This window comes from Alexandromys fortis, unplaced genomic scaffold, assembly GCF_014885135.2.
Source record: "Alexandromys fortis isolate MF-2015 unplaced genomic scaffold, M_Fortis_MF-2015_v1.1 scaffold_60, whole genome shotgun sequence".
NCBI lineage: Eukaryota > Metazoa > Chordata > Mammalia > Rodentia > Cricetidae > Alexandromys > Alexandromys fortis.
The window spans coordinates 5,323,435-5,342,945 of NW_026067946.1; the positions used below are offsets into that span (position 1 = coordinate 5,323,435).

At 45.2% G+C, this 19,511-nt stretch overlaps 1 protein-coding gene across 4 annotated transcripts in view; it reads right to left on the bottom strand.

Annotated features, from left to right (window-relative positions):
* Positions 1-19,511, bottom strand: part of Tnfaip8 (TNF alpha induced protein 8) — a 113,493-nt gene that overhangs the window by 20,576 nt on the left and 73,406 nt on the right. The window contains exon 1 of one of the 4 annotated variants that reach the window (XM_050149214.1): positions 17,758-18,121. The exons of 2 other annotated variants lie outside the window; for them this stretch is intronic. In XM_050149214.1, the coding sequence (XP_050005171.1) occupies positions 17,758-18,121 (364 nt within the window). Of the gene's footprint in view, positions 1-6,607; positions 6,682-17,757; positions 18,122-19,511 lie in introns of those variants that run through there. One more of the 4 variants, XM_050149218.1, reaches the window with a different exon arrangement.

The following is a 19,511-nucleotide window of genomic DNA, read 5'->3' on the forward strand; positions in this document are numbered from 1 at the left end:
AAGGGGAAGCAGATATAGCTAGAAGGCTGGGGAGTAGAGCGGGGGTTGGGTGAGGTTTCTCAGCTTGTTTCCAGGGTGGGCACGGGGTGGATCTTCTGGGTGGTTCAATGTGTTCTACATGTCCATGAAGAAACTGTTCACATGACCAGGGCCAATGTGGGAGAAATAAGAGTTCACGTAAACAAACAACAGTATTAACTAACATAACCTTAAAAAGCTATTGAGATATAATTTGCGATGGTAAGATTTGTATTTTCAAAGTACCTAGATTCGTGTTCTAAAAGACCAAAGCCCATGCAAAATCTGAAGAGGCAGTACAGTGTTCTCTGAAGAGGCTGGGAATATAATCTTACTGAGTCAAACGATTAACCAGGTTTATGGCCATCTTTTTGGTCTTGGGGAATAGTTCTGATCATATCTGCCAGTCACTTTTCATTGAGGCTTTATAAATAACAGGACCTCCTATTAAAATGTTGTTTCTATGGAAAAAGATAATGCTTTACTAAAATTTTTATTATAGTAGTCTCACAGCTGCAAGAGGTTCATATGCTCAGGCTGCAACGAGCATGGGAAGCGGCAACCACAGTGCGGGCTCACACCAAGGGACCCACAGGAAGAAGCAAGACTCACGGGATGGCCCCACTGGACCTAGTCCACTCCCAGGAGGGGAGCATTCGGCCTTAGAGTGCAGCCCCTCCTCCCCCTCCACAACTACCTCCTGCAGGCCCCGCCTGGTCAAGATTTAACCACTTCTCAATACTGCTCAATTAAGCACCAATCAAGTGTTGAGCACTGGAACCAACCTTCAGAAGACCGAGCACAACCAAGCCATAGCACTAGCTAGGAAAAATAACATTGCATTTATCTCTCAGAAGTGAGACTATGAATATTCTAGAGAATGCATCAGACTTATAAATCAATTCTTTTGAATATGTGATATCAAAATTCTAAAACAATATTGGGTTTATTCTAGTCAGCTAGTTTCCCCTTGAACTTAAGTGGGGTTGCTCTTTTAATTCTTCAATTTGTGCCACTTAGTTCCCTGATTCGGAGGGAAAAAAATGCTTGGGGAAGTTAACGATTTGCCAAAAGGGAAGGTCTTTCTGGCCTCCCTCTTGCTCAGCCATCTTTACTGCCTTTTGCTGGTCTTGGAGTGAAGGAAACAGATGCTGGTGCGTGCGACGTAATCTCGGGCAGTATTTTTAACCTCTCAGCTGTAGAGAGTTAGTCTTTATATAGGCAATGGCAAGTGTTTCTCTGTACCTTGATTTCCCTGAAACACACAAATACACAGATGCCAGAACCGCACCCACATTCCAATGTGGGGCACTTTCTACCGCAAATAAACAAAATGAAGCCCACACACTGTCCTTAACTAGGCCTCACTGCGGAATAAACCACGCCGCACACCGTCCCACCAGAATTCATGAGCTATTCAAACCAGCGTTTAGAGAATTTAGCTCACATCATAAGGGAGTTTAATCTCTGACCATGTGTTTAGTATGTACAAAGCAAAGAATCTCCTTCTATTATATCTGCATCGCGGGTGGTGTGTTCCTTCATGGCAGAGTGCTTGCTAAGCAGGTATAAAGTCCTAGATCCTTAGTAATACACACACACAATTAACATAAAATTTACACTAATAGAAAATGGAGTGATATTGGATAAGAAAACTACAAATATTTGGGGTGATTGGCATTCTCATTGTTGGCGCACATGAAAAATTCTACAGCAGAATTCCAATGAATTTTAACCGAGAGAGATGTGTGTGTGTGTGTGTGTGTGTGTGTGTGTAGGGGGGTAACCTGCAGGTATTCCAGACATGGAATTTGGCTAAGATATTTCTTTTTTCCAATAGCACCATAGGATGTATTTTCATAAAGTAATTATGTCTGACCCAAATTTGAAAGATGAATTTTTAGTTTCCACCACATTCCCACTGAGTAAGAGGTTAGGTAACCACAGCCAGCCTGCTAAAGACCCCACTGTGGTCTGACTGCTCTAAGCTGAGCACTGTGGTTCAAACACCAATCACCAGACTAAGTACTCCCTGTGTAGGCTCAAAGGGAGCCAGGGATAAGGTCCTACCAGGTCTTCCTAAGCTTGTGCCTATGTAGTGTTGTTCAGTCTAGTTTGAACTGACTCTTGCGATAGGAATGGTATAAATATTAACTGAGTATCATACACACTAGGCCCTATAAACCAGGTGACGTGCCCAGAGGCATAATACATATCCAGATTTAAATAACCCATGAATCTCATGAAAATCACACATTTTGTTTTTGCAAAATATTTTATATTGTGGACCATCTAGAAGTGGGCCTATCTTCACACTTCACTGGGTATCAAGTACTTTCTGTTTGCCTACAATGTATTATTCATCATCAAAAAAGCTACAAAGGGGAGAGAGATGGGTCAGTAATTAGGAGCTCTTGCCGATATTGCAAAGGATCCAGGTTCAGTTCCCAGCACTCATATGTAGGCTCAAAGCCATCACTAACTCAAGTTCCTAGGAAACACACACAGAGAGAGAGAGAGAGAGAGAGAGAGAGAGAGAGAGAGAGAGAGAGAGAGAGAGAGAGAGAGAAGAGACTCATGTACATTAAAACAAAACCAAATACAACCAAACCACATGAGGGACTGGAAAAATGGCTCAGTGGCTTAGAACGTGGATCCGTGTTTGTTGCTATTGCAGAGGATACAGGTTTGGTTCCCAGTATCTACATGATGACTCGTGGCCACCCACAACTCAAGTTCCAGGGGATCCTATGCCTGTTCTGACATCCTCAGGCACCAGACACACATGTGGTACAGGAATACATAGATACACACAGGCAACATACTCATGCATATAAAATAAATACATATTAAAAAAATTAAAAACGAAGAACTACAAAGTACAGATCGGCTACTGTCAGGTCCAAGCGTCTTGGCTTCTAAAAAGCTAAAATGAATTGATATTTTGCACCAAGGAACTGTTTTTACTTGATGAAAACTCATATATAGGGTTTAAAATGTTAAAAGTCAAGCTTTAATCTAAAACAAAGCTTCATCAGGAGAAATGAGGAACAAACAAGGAAGGCACACATTCTAGAGTCACAGCCATGTCTTGCTCTACTACAGAACTGTGCTGGCTAGTTTTATGTCAACTTGACACACAGCTGGAGTCATCCAAGGGGAGGGAACCTTGTTGAGAAAATGGCTCCAGAAGATTGGGCTGCAGGCAGACAAGCCTGTAGGGCATTTTCTTAATCAGTGATCAATGGGGAAGCCCAGCCCTTGTGAGCAGGGAAACCTCTGGGCTGGTGGGCCTAGGTTCTATAATAAAGAAAGCTAAACAAGCCATGAGGAGCAAGCCTGTACGCAGCACCCCTACATCAACTCCTGCCCTCAGGTTTCTGTCCTAATTGAGTTCCTTCAGTGATGTGGAAGCTTAAGCCAAGTGAATCCTTTCCTCCCCAACTTGCGTTGGTCATCGTATTTTATTGCAGCAGTAGTAACTCTGAGACATTCCTTAACCATACATTTTATGTTTATGATTTCTTTCTAAACTTAGCAAATGAAGTCTAGCTGTGTCTCTGAAGATGTCTCAACGAACTGATACTGACTTCCCCCTAAGCTAACTAAAAATATTTGCATGCATTTTGTATTTTAAATCTGGCATGCCCTTGTATTTGACAGACAAATGGGAACTCAAGGGGTCAACAGATGCTGAGTTGAAGATGCAGAAGAGTCTCCTCTCATCAATGCTGCAACTCATTTGTACTGTCCACAACCTACAAGCAATACTTCTTAAATCCTAACACAGGAAAAGGGTGCCGCTTAAAAGTTAAAGAAGAGGGACTGGAGAGATGGCTCAGCGTTAAAGCACTGCCTGCTCTTCCAAAGGTCCTGAGTTCAATTCCCAGCAACCACATGGTGGCTCACACCCATCTGTAAGGAGATCTGGTATCTTCTTCTGGCCTGCAGGCACACACGCAGACAGAATACTGACAATACTGTATACATAATAAACAAATAAATCTTTAAAAACAAAAGTTAAAGAAGAGACACCAGATAGAATTTTTCCCCCTTAAGTTAAAGGAGGAAAAATTTTAATATTTAGAGAGAGGGTAAGGGAAAAGAAGAGAAGTTTCTTTTAGAGACATAGCTAAAAGGAGCAAAATCACTAAAAAATATTTTGGTGTCTGTCAAAACAGCATGGTTCTTTCTGAGTGAAGGAGAGATCTGATTTAAAGAAGTCTAAAAGTCACTAGGCTAAGCGGAAGGAGCTTCAGGGGCAGCTAAAGGTGATGTATCATATGGCCTTTATATTGAGGACAGGTCTCTGGTCTGCAGAGTTACTCAAGGCTCACCCTCATTTAGCTTAAACTTTCTATAGGCAGGTCTATAGGTAGCTCAGGAGTGTGGTAACCTAAAATGAGCTAAAATTTAAAAAAAAAAAAACAAGTAGAAAATACAGACCCAGAAGAGTCTAAGGACTATTCCAGTATTGCCATAATTTGTTTTTAAAAATCAATAAAACACCAACAGCATGAGAAAAGTTTCAGCCTGTATAATATACAAAGTTAGGTGAAGTGAAGGCCTGGAAAAATGTAAAATAGCATTTTTGAACTTTACCATGTAACGAACACTGGAATGAGTGACAAAGACCTACTCTGTCCAAAATCCCCCACTTTATTTTAAGCTTGGAAAATGGTTAGTCATATCTATACTAAACACTTCCTGTCCACGGGCAGGCCAATGGCAACTGACTGCCAAGTTCAGAAGCTGCCTACATTCAGTCAATTGAGTCATTCATGAACTAAAAAAAAAAAAAAAAAGCACCGTGGACTTAAAAAAAAAATCTGGCTGACTAAAACTATGAAGGATATACAATGCAAAACAGAATAGACCACTTCACAAAATAGGGAGAGATGGTTCACAAAAAAAAAAAAAAAAAAAAGTCATAGACAATTCTATACTAAGAAAGCAAGTGCCGGTAGGTTCTTTAATACTCTAGAACCTCTACTAAATAAAATTCTCTCCTTCCATCTGTCCTGGTTACCATTAACTGTGAATATGGCACAGTCTAGATCACCTGAAAAGGGTATAAATCAAGCAACTATCTTTATCAGGTTGGCCTGTGGGCATGTCTGCGAGGGACTGTCTTGACTGTGTTAATTGATGGTTGAAGACCCAAGGCACTGTGGGTGGCTCCATCCCTAGGCGGGTGGTCCTGGGTTGTATAAAATGGCGAGCTGAGCTTTAGCCTACGAGTGAGCCAGAAAGCAGGCAAGCAAGCAAGTAAGCATGCAAGCAAGCAAACTGCATTCCTGCATGGTTTCTGCTGCAGGCTCCTACTTGAGGTCCTGCCCTGACTTCCCTAGATGGACTGTGACCTGGAAATATAAGCCACATAAATCCTTTCCTCCACGAAGCTGTTTTTGGTAAGAGTGTTTTACCATAGCAGCAGAAAGGAAACTCTAACACCTTCCTCTACGATTAACTAATCCAGCTGACATTCCACATCTCCGTGGACAAAAATGCCAAAGACTGTAAAGTGTTCAATGAAGAAAACAGCAACAACGAAGACAACTAATCGATCTGTTGTCAACGGTTTAGCTTTTCATTCGGTTCAAGCGTGTTTTAAAGGAACAAGAGCTAAGAGCTAAAAACCAATCAGGAATGTACATGATAGTGACCGATTTACTGATTGCAATGTTATATTAAGAATTCATATTTGGGAAAGAGAATGGAAAACAATTAAGGATTGCAAGGGTGACCCTTTCCCCTGGCAACCTTGAGAACTGTGTCAGGATTCAGCTCTACTGCCTCTCCCAGTAGCAATTATAATATACCTGATTAACCCTCCGATGTGTTGAAACAAGCCAGTTGCAGCTCGGCTGCTGAGAGACACAAGGAACGCCTGCCCGCCCCCACGGCCAGACGCTCCCATGAAACAATCCCACAGCATTCTGGGATACGAGGCCAGAAGAGGAATGTGAAATAATTACTCTTACATGGACTTCTAGAATGATCAGCTTGATCAAGAAATCAGAACTAAGGCTGAGTGACCAAACAACATAATCCAGTTCTGTCCATGAGAAACCCTAAACCTAAAATTCTTCCCAGTTCACACTGACTCATCGATGAGGGCAGCCCCTAGAGTCGGATGTGTAGCTTCTGTGGCAAGGGGCTTTGGTTTTAAATCCATCCAACAGTCCCGTAATGCTGGCCCAGAACAGCGGGCAGATCTGAGATGATTGCCACAGGCTGGCTCGATTGCTTTGCTAACTGATCATTTGCCATTTGCTAGTTTTCGGAGGGAATCGCTTTTATAACCCAGTAAAAAAAAAAAAAAATGTTACTAGACATTCTAGCAAATTCAACACAGCCCCGGCTGGCTTTTGACTAGCCCAGGTCAGCATGCTGTAGGAGTACCAATGTTACTGCCTTCTTTATGGGCCCCTCACACAGATCCAGCCTGAGAAACTTACTTTTTTTTTTTAAATAATCTTTTAATGGCACCATTCCTTTGGCTCCAAGTGGGCACAGCGCATTGGCAAACAGCACCCATCCCGCTTCCTGCTAAACCAACCCAAATAAGCAAACTGCCCAAACTTACCCAGGTCATCACCATTTCTTGCCTGGTAAATACTGCATGCAGCTCACTTTGGGGGTTTTCAGTTACATTTTGTCCAATTCACATTATTCCCACACTCCTCCCTTCCTCTCCTTCCACGCGCCCACCCATTCTTACTTGCCCCTCCCACCCCACCCCACAGTTCTCTCTCATTGTTCCCTTAACTCTGGAATCTGCCAAATGCCTCCTCCCTTGACTTCCTGTTCAATTCTGGCTCCCAGCCCTTTCTCCCCCTGCCTTTCCTAGGTGTGCTACCTGTGCCCCAGAATCCCACCTCTGTTGACAGCTACCCAGGAGATGACTCTTTCACTATCGCCTTCTCAAGAATCTGGCCCCGGCGTTTGGACCTGTGATCTGAGGAGGAGTGTGTTTTCATCCTAGCTATTTCAAAACTGACTTACCCAATTTTCATTTTAACCCTGGAAAGAAAAAAAAAATCATTTGCGAAGCGCCTCACTGTCAGGGGAACTGTTGGTGCACGACCATCTTACTTTGACAGGAGAATTCTGGAGATGAAAAGAAAAGGTTGCTTCTTGGCTTTTCATGAAGGGTGCTGGGAGGATTCACTGTGTGAACGTGGTCAGGGGAGCTATTGTGAGCATCCTTATTTACTTAGTTCCTAAATGAAACTGTACATTAACATTATCTCCCAGTTTCTCACCAGGAGCGAGCCGTGTAACATATTTCTGCTAGCCTATGACAACAGTCCTTTATCTTAATTACAGAACAAAACTGACATTTCTCAGAGTGCTTCAGAGCATCTCAGTCCTACCGAGCATGTGTAAAATCGCAATCTGAAGAGCTCTAGGTTAGATGCCAAGACTAGAGCACCCTGGCAAAGGCCATCAGTGGCTTCCCACAATATACAGCTTATGCCAGAAGTAAACACCTTGGAAGAGAGAAAATGAAGGCACGAGGGGAGAAAGGAATAAAGGAAAATTCTCTTGCTCTCAAGCGGGGCAAAGGTCTTCAGAGCACAAAGACCTGGCTGTTGGTATGATACAATAGGAAATCAATACTATCTTCATCTCTGGCTCCTGGCCAGTGTTCCTAAAACCCTGGGAATTTCCTAAGTGACAAGAACATCTATTCTTATATGTTCTAGGTTCACTGTTTCTGTCACAAAGGTCCTAAGGGAGAGAAGCTACTCCTATGTATCACCACAAACTCTTACCTGTTTATGCGAATGAGGCAACTCAGAGAATAAGGACTGGTTGCCAGGAGGAGGGAACTCCTCCGTCTAGAGAGGGAGAGGAGCCAGAGACTCTGCTCTGCCTCCTGGGGCTAATGAGCAGACCCCTCGTGGAGGTCTAGTAGCCCTGGAGGCACAGAGGTGCTTAGGGTCCTGTCCCAACCCTTTCCTTGGTATCTCTTCTGTTTGGCTCTAATTGTGCGGGTTCCTTTATTATAAGCCAGACACTTTCCTGAGTGTTTGAGCTGTTATAGCTTGTGGGAAAACGTTTTTCTGCCGGTTTACATTTATTTTTTTCCCCTTGGCTATCTTTACCTGTTACCTCCATGCACTGGGGCTCATCTGGTGATGCCCCAGAGGCCTGCAGACCTGCTCCCCAGATTCCCCTCCGCATGGAGGGGAGGTGCTGGGATGGATAGAATGACAGGAGTCTGTTGGTAAGACTCAGAAAACACATGCAAGGGAAATCATGGGAGCTTAGGAGGACTGGGTACTTACAGCGGCCGGTCTTCATTCGTCCATTTAATAGCAGCCAAACGCCCAAGGCACATTCCAATCCCACCCCACCGCAATGGCCTCCTCAAGCTTTGGCTCCCGGGTTTACTTGAGTCCAACTTCACTCAAGGCCCCAAACAGGGGGCAAAGCATTCTCTCTAACATTCCTTCAGACTCACTGGCCATTCCTTCCACGGACTCTCCTCCTGGCTTCCAAGCCCATTCTCTTTGGGATTTACTTCTCTCACTGGTGTGAGTCTATTTCTTTTTCCTAACCAGTTCCACCTCTCTCTGCCCCCCCCCCATAAAAAATGGTTGCCTTCAGAAAACTAAACCCATGCTCCAGCCTTTTCTTTCTCCACACACTTTCTCGCAGAGTTCGGAGAGCAAGCAATCTCTCCACCTGACTTTGCTTCTCAATATTTATAAGGCTACACCTTGTTTATCACTAGAGGACACATTCCCTCTAGACTCTATGTACGAGGCTAAGTGCTGTCTTCAAAACCATTAACATGGTGGCAGGGAATCAAATCTGATAACATAGGCCTTGCAATGTTATTGATTCCCAGAGCAGGACTGCTACTGATTTGCTCCCCACTTGGTAACCACTCACAAGGACACTACAACCGCTCCAGCTGACTCTTCAATGGTAAGCCATCAGAACAAGAGTCAACACTTCCTCTGTCATGGTCATTGTCCATCGGGGCTGTGGAAAACAGTAGGCCACTGCCCCTCAACTACTTCCTAAAAACAAATGTTCTGACTCCCAGAATGCAGCAGGCTTGCAGGCTCCTGGGAGGTAAGGCTGTGGGATGGGCAACTGTTCCTGCAATGGCGCGCTCCAGGTCAGGCACTGACTCCTTCCCCACCCACACACATACAGCACATTCTCCTGAAGGCTTCCCCACCCGACCAGCGCTCCCAGTAACTGATTCTTCTTAAGGGGATGAAAACGAGTGGGCCCACTGGTTAAGGCTCTGGTCGGCCCCTTTCACACCGAGGACCTATTTGCGGAGCTAAATATTACTTAATAGCGACTTGTCTCTTATTCTCACTGGAGAAGGTCGAATGGGAACACTACATTGTTCAAATGGTCCATTTAGGTTTGTTAACTTCTCCAAAAGGCAGTGGGTGACATCTATACAAACAGATTACTCTCCTGTTTCAAGGAGGTTTCATGGCCTGAAGGCAGAGACCATATTTACATACATCCTTATTTGTCACGCATGCCAGGGAGAGGGTAGAAGAAGGCTGGGGGGCGGGTCCTGTCAACCTGGGTGCCGCTCTCAAAGATGAAAAGTTTAGAGTGAAAGATCTACGACACGATATTGTCCTAACCCCCAGTCACGGTGGGCCATTCTACACGCACTCGCAGTGAGAATTATTCTAATTACAAAGCATTTTGCTAGACAGACCTCTCTTAGACAGTTAGCCATGCGCAGGGCCTCATTTTATTCTAATTCATTTGTGGTGTGATTTTAGGAACAAACCGCATCATGGACCCTGCTCGTTTCACCAATTTCCAAGTTGTTGGCGTCATCTGCGGAACAGAAATGTCCACAAATAAAAGGCTGTGGCACATTGCTGACTTTTGTATCGTGTTGAGATGAAATCACCGGATCCTGAGATTTCTTTCCTGGCTGTGTTTCTCTTCCGCCCACCCACCCTTTGGCTACTTCCTGGATTACTAATAGCCAGGAGCAGGGAATTTAATCATCCACGCTCTGCTGACAGTTCAGAACAACAGAGGCACGGTGCGTAACCAGGCTGGTAAAAGTTTCAGAGGTGTGGATGGGGAGCCTCGGTTGTACCCCAGCTTTTAGAAGTCGGAGAACCAGGTAACGCAAGGCCAGTGAACAGCTCCCGGGAGAGGAAAGAATGTGCCCCATCCCGAAACAAATTTTCTACTTCTAGTCCTTGTCAGCACACTGTACTCTAAAGCGAATGACTGCAGTAATGGAAAGGGATAACGGTGTCAAAGTCTCGCCTTCACGAGAGAATGCTATGCCTGTTACATTATGTACGACATCAAGGTCAGGTTTACCAAGTACCGGGCACTGTAGCATAGCCAACCTCATCACTGGCCTCGCCTTGTCGTTCCCTCGGCCAAGCCAGGGCTGTAAAGAGAAGATACAAGGAGGGACCTGGCAAGGCAATGAATGAGAACCTGGAGTGCCACACCCATGGGTCTGAAACAGTGAGAATCTACAGCATCCGATGCCCAGCTCATACAGCATCACAGGGGTCCATTCCCACAGAAGAGGATTCTAGAAAGTCACCATCGTAAACTGAGTCTTCTCCTCAGTTACAAATACTTCACCGGCGAAACTGTGAACCATCTAGAAGAAAACCTTCAGGACAATGAAACAGAAAGGGGCTTCTGGGGGTGAGGAAACAAAAGCAAACAAATGAGAATACAGCAAACAGCAAGGGCTTCTGTGGGGCAAAGGACACCATAAAGACATAGCCTACAAGAGAGAAACTATCTGCAAACCATTCATCTAACGAGAAACAAGGGACAGATTACTGTAACGTGCAAGAAAGTTGAGTAACTCAATGGCAAAACCTCACGCCACCCAACCAAAACCCAGAAGACCTGTCTGAATGTGTGTTTCTCAAACAAATGACCAACAAACACATGAAAAGGTATTTTGCTCCACACCTGTCATCAGGGAAGCGTACCTGGAACCGGCAGTGAGAAGCCAGCACCTCAGTTACAGTGGCTGTCACCAAGGGGAAAACATAAAAAAATAAAAGCAGGCATTTTAATAAAAAGGAATTCTTATACACTTTTGGTAGGAATACAAATCAATACAGCATGACACAACACAGTATGGAAGTTCCTCAGAAAAACAGAGATACAATTACCACATGACCCAGCAATCCCACTGACTGGGTGCTCATACAAAGGAAATAAAATCAGAATGCCAAAGAAACGCCTGTCTGCCCATATTGAACACCGCACTTTCTAATACGCAAGATATGGGATCCACATTGTTCACTGATAAGTGAATAAAGAAAATGTGGTATGAGGACAAAATGGAATACCTTTCAGTCATAAAAATAAATGGATTCCTATCATTTGTGGCAATGTGGCTAGACCATTTTATATTTGGTGTAGTAAGCAGACATAGAAAGTCAAATGTCACATGTTGTCACACAGTCAAGTACAAAAATATATTACACAGAAGGAATAAGTCCCAGGGTTCTACAGCCTGGAGGTGACGACAGTTAACAAGACAATCGGCTAGCTCTAGAGAGCAGCTCCTGCCCTTGGATTCCTCTGTGTTTGTAGGAGGCAGCCCCCTGTGATGCTGGCTTCTAGATCTTCTGCACTTGGGCTGTACAGAGGCACTGGAGAGTGACCTGGGCAGCTGCCTCCTGGCAAGAGGCAGCAGATAGCGTGAGCCAGAGCCTCTGTCTCCCCACTTCTGACTTCTCTAGGGCACAAGTAGACCCAGGCTACAGAGACTTCCTGAACCCCAAGCTTATGTGAGGATGGACGAGGGGTGGGTTTAGACATGGCTGGAGCTTTTACACAGGGATTGAGGGACACATTCTGCAGTTAGTGGGGTCTCTGTTCAAATTCTGGTTTTACCTTTCCTAACTTCGGGTACAGTTATTCACACTTTGAAATGAAGCTGCTTAGCTGTCAACTGGGATGGACATAAAAGACCTTAACACAGCATGCAATGAGAGTATGCCCAGCACGGGATCTAGTGTAGGAAAGGACTCCGCATAGCCCAGCTTCGGTGCCGCTTCTCTGTGTTCAAGGAAATTCACGATGCTGGCAAGCTACTGAGACCCTGACCCCATGCTTGTTTTGTCTTTGCTAAGAATACCTGTATGAAAATTTTAAGAAAATCAAAATAAGCTGATCCTCTGGATTCGGAAGGCGCCATTTCTATTTCTAGAAAGAGGCAAGGCAAGTTTTAAGCAATGCTCTTTCTTCAAGATTCTGCCATATCACATATCTTCATTTAAAGTTGATCATTTAACAAATCACCGTTAGCTCCTTCCATATGAGATGCCCCCAGTTTGGCTTCGGGGGTTCAGGAAGGGAAAATGTATAACCTTGTTGTCAAAAAGTTCATAATAAAGCGCAGGCAAATAGAATGACTTATTGTTAACACAGGGTGAAAACAGTGCGTATTGGATACGCATAGGATACCAGGGAGCAGGCTGGAAGAGCATTCTCTGCAAAATGGGTGTACTTAGAGGCAGAACCCACTTGAGGCAGAACCAGAGCGATCACAGCCAAGGAAACGGGGCTGTTGAGAGGAATGGGGAAGTAACTGAACAGAATACTGCTGGCCAAGTGCTGGGGTAGATTGTTGCGGTTAAGGGGATGCAAATTAGAACTTCCCATTTTGCAACAGGTCTCCTTAACACAGTTGAAAGACTCAGACTCCCATTTCCCAGCACTGGAATCGGAAGCACCCTCTCCCCCAGCAGCAAGGGCAGGGACTCTCAGCCAAGACCAATCAGATGGCTAAAATCTGGGACCTTGAAGGCTAAGATGACAGAAAACCTGAATAGTCAGAGGTAGTGATGGCAGTGGTGGCAACCTCACCAGATGGTTATTGGGGTCTGACTGTGCTCCCTAGTACATCCTGAAAGCCTGGGTTTTGAGCCTGTTAGTGGGTGCTGTGGATCTGATCTCAGGGTTCCCCGCAGGCTTATGTTCAAAGGCCACCAGTGGCACAACTAGAAGTGGAGGGTTTCAAGTGACCAGAGGGTGTCAGGGTGAGACTGCGGCCTGTCCTTGTTCTCTGTGATTTCCTGGACACCACATTCACGGTTTTCCTCATGATAAGCTGCCAACAGCACAGACCCAGGCAAGAGGCCCATCAATCATGCCCTGAAACCTCTAAAACAGCAAATCAAAATAAACCCTTCAACCAGAGAGATTCCTAACTGCAATCCTAGCATCCACAAGCCTAGGACAGGGGGACAAGGAATTTGAAGCCCCCAATGGGTATACATAGTTAATTAAAAGTCTACTCTAGGTTATACAGTAAAAGCCTATTTAAAAAAAACAGTAACAAATAAAAATGTTTCCATAGAAGTTGATTACCTCGGGTATTTTTATTAGAGTGACAGAAAGCTGTCTAAACACAGTGAATGTACAAATTATTCAAAATTTCCATCAATTATTTTGTTTACAATAACAGAAACTACATTCCATTTTTTGCCTCTGGAATTGTAGCAATGGGGGCGATTACTATAACAACCCGAGCACAAACGCTCAGGTGCAGGACATATAAACAAGATGTATTCCAGGAGGAACGAAGCAGGGGAAGTGGGAGGCCTTCCTTGGTGACTACTTGGAGGCAGAAGACAAAGGACAGGACAGAGTTGATAGGAACATGCAGGAATCCAAAGAGAGGGGGAGGACATTCAGTAGAAACTCCGAAGAGAGATCAGATTTGTGCTGGCAGAAGGGGTGTGGTCATGTGAGACTTATTGAATTGAAGGTTCCTGTTCTATGTTCAAAGCACAGTGCCTGCCAGCCAGCTCAGTATACAGGTGGTTCTTAGAGGAGACCAGGATGGAGGCAGAGCAGATGTGATGCAAGAGCTGGAAAAAGAAAGGGAACCAAGGGATGCTGACGTCAGAGGAACCTAGGACGATGCTGGTTCCTAGTGTTAAATACAGCTGTATTTTGGTGGTGGTTTTAATTTGTTTATGTGGGGTGTGTGTGTGTGTGTGTGTGTGTGTGTGTGTGTGTGTGTGATGGGAGATGGAGAGAAGTTGTGGAGGTCAAAGGATAGCTTGTAGGGGTTGGTTCTCTTCTTTCCCATGGGAGTTCCAGGGATTGGATTTAGGTCATCCAGCTTGGGCAAGCACCTTCATTGGCTGATCCATTTTGCTAGCCTTTAAACTTTATTATTATTACAGTTTTAAATGGTCATTTTGACAAAAGATATGGCCAGAGGTTTACTGATGATTTTCACAAATTTGTAGAGTGATGAACCAAAAAGACAAAAGGGAAAAAAAATTTCACAAACCAAAACACAAAACCAACCAGATTTTAGTAATACAAGGTACCAGGAAAAAAACATTAAAAGTCCAGGTATGTTGGTATGTATCTGTAATCCCAGCACTTGGGAGGCTGAGGCAGGAGCATCACTGTGAGCTCAAGGTTTGCCTGGGTTACACAGCCAGATGATATCTTGAAAATTAAAACAATCAGAAAGTGTTTTTTTTTTTTTTAAAGAAAAGTTCATTTTAAAGGGCAGATAAGTAATGCTTAAAACTGGACCAAGTGATGGGGATAAGCTTTATACACGAGTCAGCCGTTTCGTCCATGGTATTTAACGAGCACCTCTCTCGCTGTAGATTCTGGGGACCAAGGTGGTGGAAAAGACACTTTTGCTTAAGAGACTGCAGCCTGGAAGGGAGGTTACCTAGTGTGGTGTGTAGCAACAGAGGAAAGGACAGGAGTTCTGAGAACAGACATCTGGGGGTTCTGGTTCAGATAAGGGAGGAGTTGGTTCAGAAACGGCTTCTCTGAAGAGCTGGTCAGGAAAAGGACTCAGATAAAGAAAAGGGTGTTAGGGCAGACACGTGGCAAACACTTTTTTTTTTTTTTTTTTTGAGAAATGAGAACTCATCTAAGCGTGGGAGGGAAGAGACCAAGAAAGACTGTGTGGAGGGCCACGGTGGGAAGAGTGTCATTCTGGAGTATCAAAGACACCTGTTCCACGGCTTGGTGCATGTGGCTGTCAGTCTGCAAGCAGGAGGTTGTCTAATGGCCACCATGTTCACTGTGAAATATTGGAACTGGTAGGGCAGGAATGACCTAGGTTAGGGGGCAAAGGGAAAAGGCTCGTGTGGGCAATGAAGCAGAGAGCTGTACTCTCTTGCCAGCCAGCCCTCAATTCTCCCCCAGATCCTCAGGAAGCGATGATAGCTTCCGCATTTCCACTACCCAAACCCTGATTGATTCTCAAGGCAAAAGAGTCTTGGATTCTTCAGTGCTTATGTCTAAATCATCCTCAGTGATCTCAACTATCATTCATTTTTACTACGTTCATAATTAAGCAACATACTCAACAGGAAGCAACTAAATGCCAAATATGTGGATATTAATTGTCTCCTCAGGAAGCCCAGATCCACAGGAAACTGTTGACATCCTCTTTTCAAAGGCATTCTCCTCCTTAATAAACTGGCTGCTTCCCGTTCACTTGATGGTTAGATACTGTAAACGCTTTCTCCTTCATAGCAAATCCTGGATATATTTTTTTTTTAAATCATGTGAAGTACAGTCACTTACCTACTGGCAAACAGGCCAAATGAAAGCATTTCCTCAGGAGGTGACTGTAGGCGGGAGCTACTGCTGGCACAGAGCCAAGGGCATTCTAAGCTAGGAGAGCTGAACAATCTCCGCAGTCATATTCGTCCACATTCATGCACGTGCATGGATAAATTGGCCTCTTGGGACGTCTACTTCTGATGGCATGTTTTTCAGATTCGCCCCCAGTGAAAGTACGCTAGTCTCTTACTAGGGTTCGGAATACTGAATCGGAAGTATCCACCACTACAACAAATGGGATGGGAAGCACCCACAGGCAATTTTCTTGCCATTCAAAGAGTGTGAAGGGCTCCTGATGATGTTACACTAGACAAGACAGACAAGGTTGCCCCCAGGGGGAAAAAACCCACAAACTGTAAGTAAAGGGAGGTAGGGAAGGATGGGGTCAGTGAGGAGAAACAGCAAGAAAACTAAGTGGTGATAGACTAAGTGAGGGGTTGGAGTCCACAAAACAGCAGCCTGGCAGATACACCACACACACACACATACACACACACACACACACGCACATTCTAACACACATCCTAGCACAAGCTTCAATGCATCAATCTGGTCACTAAAGTAATAGACTGATTTTCCTCAGACTTGGTTTAAAAAAAAAAACTTACCCTAACTGCTATCAATTTAAAATTCTAGCAGCTCAGGTTAATTTAAAAGAAATGAACATTCTGGATTTCCTCTAAAATGCAGAGGGCAAAGGGTGTGTGGCAAGTAAGTAACCACTGCAGGCAAGGGCAGATGAGGAACAAGTGAAAGGCGCCCACCACACCACAGCTTCCATGTGGCTGCCTGCAAACTCACAGCCAGAGGCAGCCAAAGGAGGCGAGACTGTGGATGAAGCCAGAGGGAGGTGTAATACAGTTGGCCTGGTAGTTATTCACCCCCTACTCCCAAACTCCTTTCCTAAAAGACAGGGAATAACAGGCCTGGAAGAAAACGCTATGCAATTTACAAAAAAAGTTCAGGAACGACTTCTCAGCCCAGCTCCTATTTCCTTTGACTACTTTTGACTTCGTGTAAATTGCACAAAACACAGCCATCAGCACAAAGCTCTCTTGGTACAGAGGCCAACACAGGGAGACACCCTGCTTCAAAGCAACAATTCTCCTAGCTGTCACTTTTCATGCTGGCTGGCCTGGATTTCTGTTAAACAAGCCCTTTCAATTGACAGTTTCCCTCATACCACATAGCAAGGTACATGGGCCACATCGAAGGCCTACACTGCAAAATGTAGAACTTTCCTTGCTCAGTTGCTGCCCCAGGAGCTGTGGCTGACTTGCAACTTAGCAGTCTCCAAGATGCTAACTGAAAAGAACGGGGGATTTCACAGCCTTGAACACCCCCACCCACTAATTTTCCCCAGCTACCTCTACTCCCACCCCCCGTGTACAAGTGGACTTTTGTATACATAAAGTTCCAGGAAACAAAGCGCACAAACACTCATACACAAATAAACTCCCAAGCTAACACCAGCTATAATAGTGTTTTGGTTGGAGCTTTTCCAGGCCTGTCACCAGCTCTGTTAGCAGTAAATGAAACTCTTGCTTTTGCAAAGACAGAAAGGGACAGCCTCTCCTATTTCAAATGGTAAAAGAGGCCCCCTCACATCTTTCGGTCCCCAGCAAAACGAACAGCAGAAGAGCTGGCAAAACAAAACAAAAAACAAACAAAAAAGAACGTATTCCCCAAATAAAGATCTTTCACTTCTCTCCTCACTCAGCTTCCCCTTTTAGCCGGAAACGCACGTCCCTTCCAATTTCTGACACCCCTTTTCAAGAAACCCGGACTTGGGCTGTTCCTGGGAATCCAGCTTTGGGCTGTCCCCAGGCAGGCGGCCCATTCCAGGCGCTTTTTTCTTTTTGTATTAACAGTCAAAGCTCGCTTTCTCCTTTCGAGAGAAATCTGAAAAGCAGCCTTGGTGGGCAGGCTTGGCTAGGTCTGATGCTGGGTCCCTTGCCTCTTAACCGCCTGCCTAGTGGGACAGGGCTGCACCCTGGGCTCTCCGCGTCCAGCCAGGCTGGAGAGAGACAAAGTTCCCCACCGCTTGCTAGCTGCTCCCATCAATGCCGGCTCCCGCCTTCCTCCACATTCCTGCGCTGAACTTGGCGAGCCGAGTGGCTGGCGTACCTTCCTTGGGCTCCTCCGCCTCGGAGAGCATGCTGTCGGGGTGCCCAGCCGCAGACGCCACCGCCGCGGACATGGACGTGAGGCTGCGAGGCTCCCAGACGAGAGCGATGCGCGCGGGCGGCGGGACGCGGTGGGAGGAAGCCGCTGAGATCAGAACCTCCCGAGGCGGAGGGCTGCGGGAGGGATTTTCAGGGGAAAGTTCCGCAGGAGTGACGAATCGCGCGGGGCTGGGCCACAGGAGTCCGCCCCCGAGGGGCCGCCGCGGGAGGAGGCGACCCGGCAGGTGGGGCCCAGCACAGGAAAGGTGCCCTGGAGAGAACGGAGGTGCGGGGCAGAAGTGCACAGGGGCAAGCTCGCACTGCATCTGGGGTTAGCACTTCTGACATTCCCTGTCTTGGGCTTTGACGTGAAAACTCTTTCAGGGCTGCTTTTTTTTTTTTTTTTTTTTTTTTTTTCAGGCTAGTGATACAGATGCTGTTGCAAGCGTTTGGAAGAGTCCCGTTCGCAAGGCACAAACTTCACCAGTGCCAGGAATGGCCTCTAAGAAAGTAGGACAGGATGGGCAGAAGCCCCCCTAGTGCGTGGCTGGCTCCCTCTAACCAATGCTGGGAGTTAAAGGCCACTCTGGCTTTGGGAAATGCTGACGGACAGGAGATAAAAGGCCAAAGGGCAGGAGGGCCCAGAGCACAGCAGCCATCCTGCCCTCCCCTCCCCACCTGACCCTTACTACAGACTCAGAGGAAGTCCTCTTAGCCCTGGGGTGGCCCCGGTTTGCCCTTCAGAGAAGTGGGTAGGACAGCTTCCACGACTCTACCTGTCTTCGGAGGTTATATATTTTACCAACCCTTGTTTTAGCACCAATCCTAGGGTGAGGGAAAAATCATCCAAAGGAAGGAAACACCCAACTGGAGATTATGTGGAGAGGTACATTCTTTAAGAAATGTCTTTTCCAGCTGCCTTCCTTTTCCTTATATCTGTTTTTATATGGAGGGGGCAGGCTCTATGGTCAATTTAATGGAAGAACTACGTAAACTGCCTAGGTTTCTCAAATCTGGGTTTAGATTGAGCTCTGCTATTTATTATTTATACGGCCTTAAGCAAAATAATAATAATAATAATAAACCTCTCAAGTATCTATTTGCTCATCTATAAAATGAAGATAAAAGTAATATGTAATTCACAGATGTGTCTGGTATTGCAGCCAGTACCATAAACAAAGCAATTTGATAGAATAAGTGCTACAAACGGGTTATCATTAACTATTGTGCCTTATGACAATAAATTTTTGTAAAGGATATTCTTGCCTTTTACTTCAACATGAAGTTTCAACAGTACCAATTCTATTTACAGGCAAGGGGACATCATAAATAGTAATATAAGGTCTGATATTAAATCAGTTCCTATTGACGGGTCATTGATTCTAACATGCCTAAGACCCTTTCGGAATTTTATATCAATTTTATTGAAAGGGCAAGGTGAACCGAGACATAATAGCCAGAGGGAAGAAAGAAACATCTGGAAAATATCAGTGCTGTGGAAGCCTACAGGAACTGTACATGCTTCGAAAAGAATAACGGGCTGCACCCTTCTGAAAATCAAGGTTACCACGGTCCCCTTTGCCCCACATCCTAGTGCTGGTCAGCCTATGCTCCCTAATCTTAGGTTCATGGCAGACACAGGCTGAGATGAAGATGGAGATGGTTCTGAACGGAAAGAAACGCTCCCTTGCCAGTCATACACGGTCTTGCCCGTCC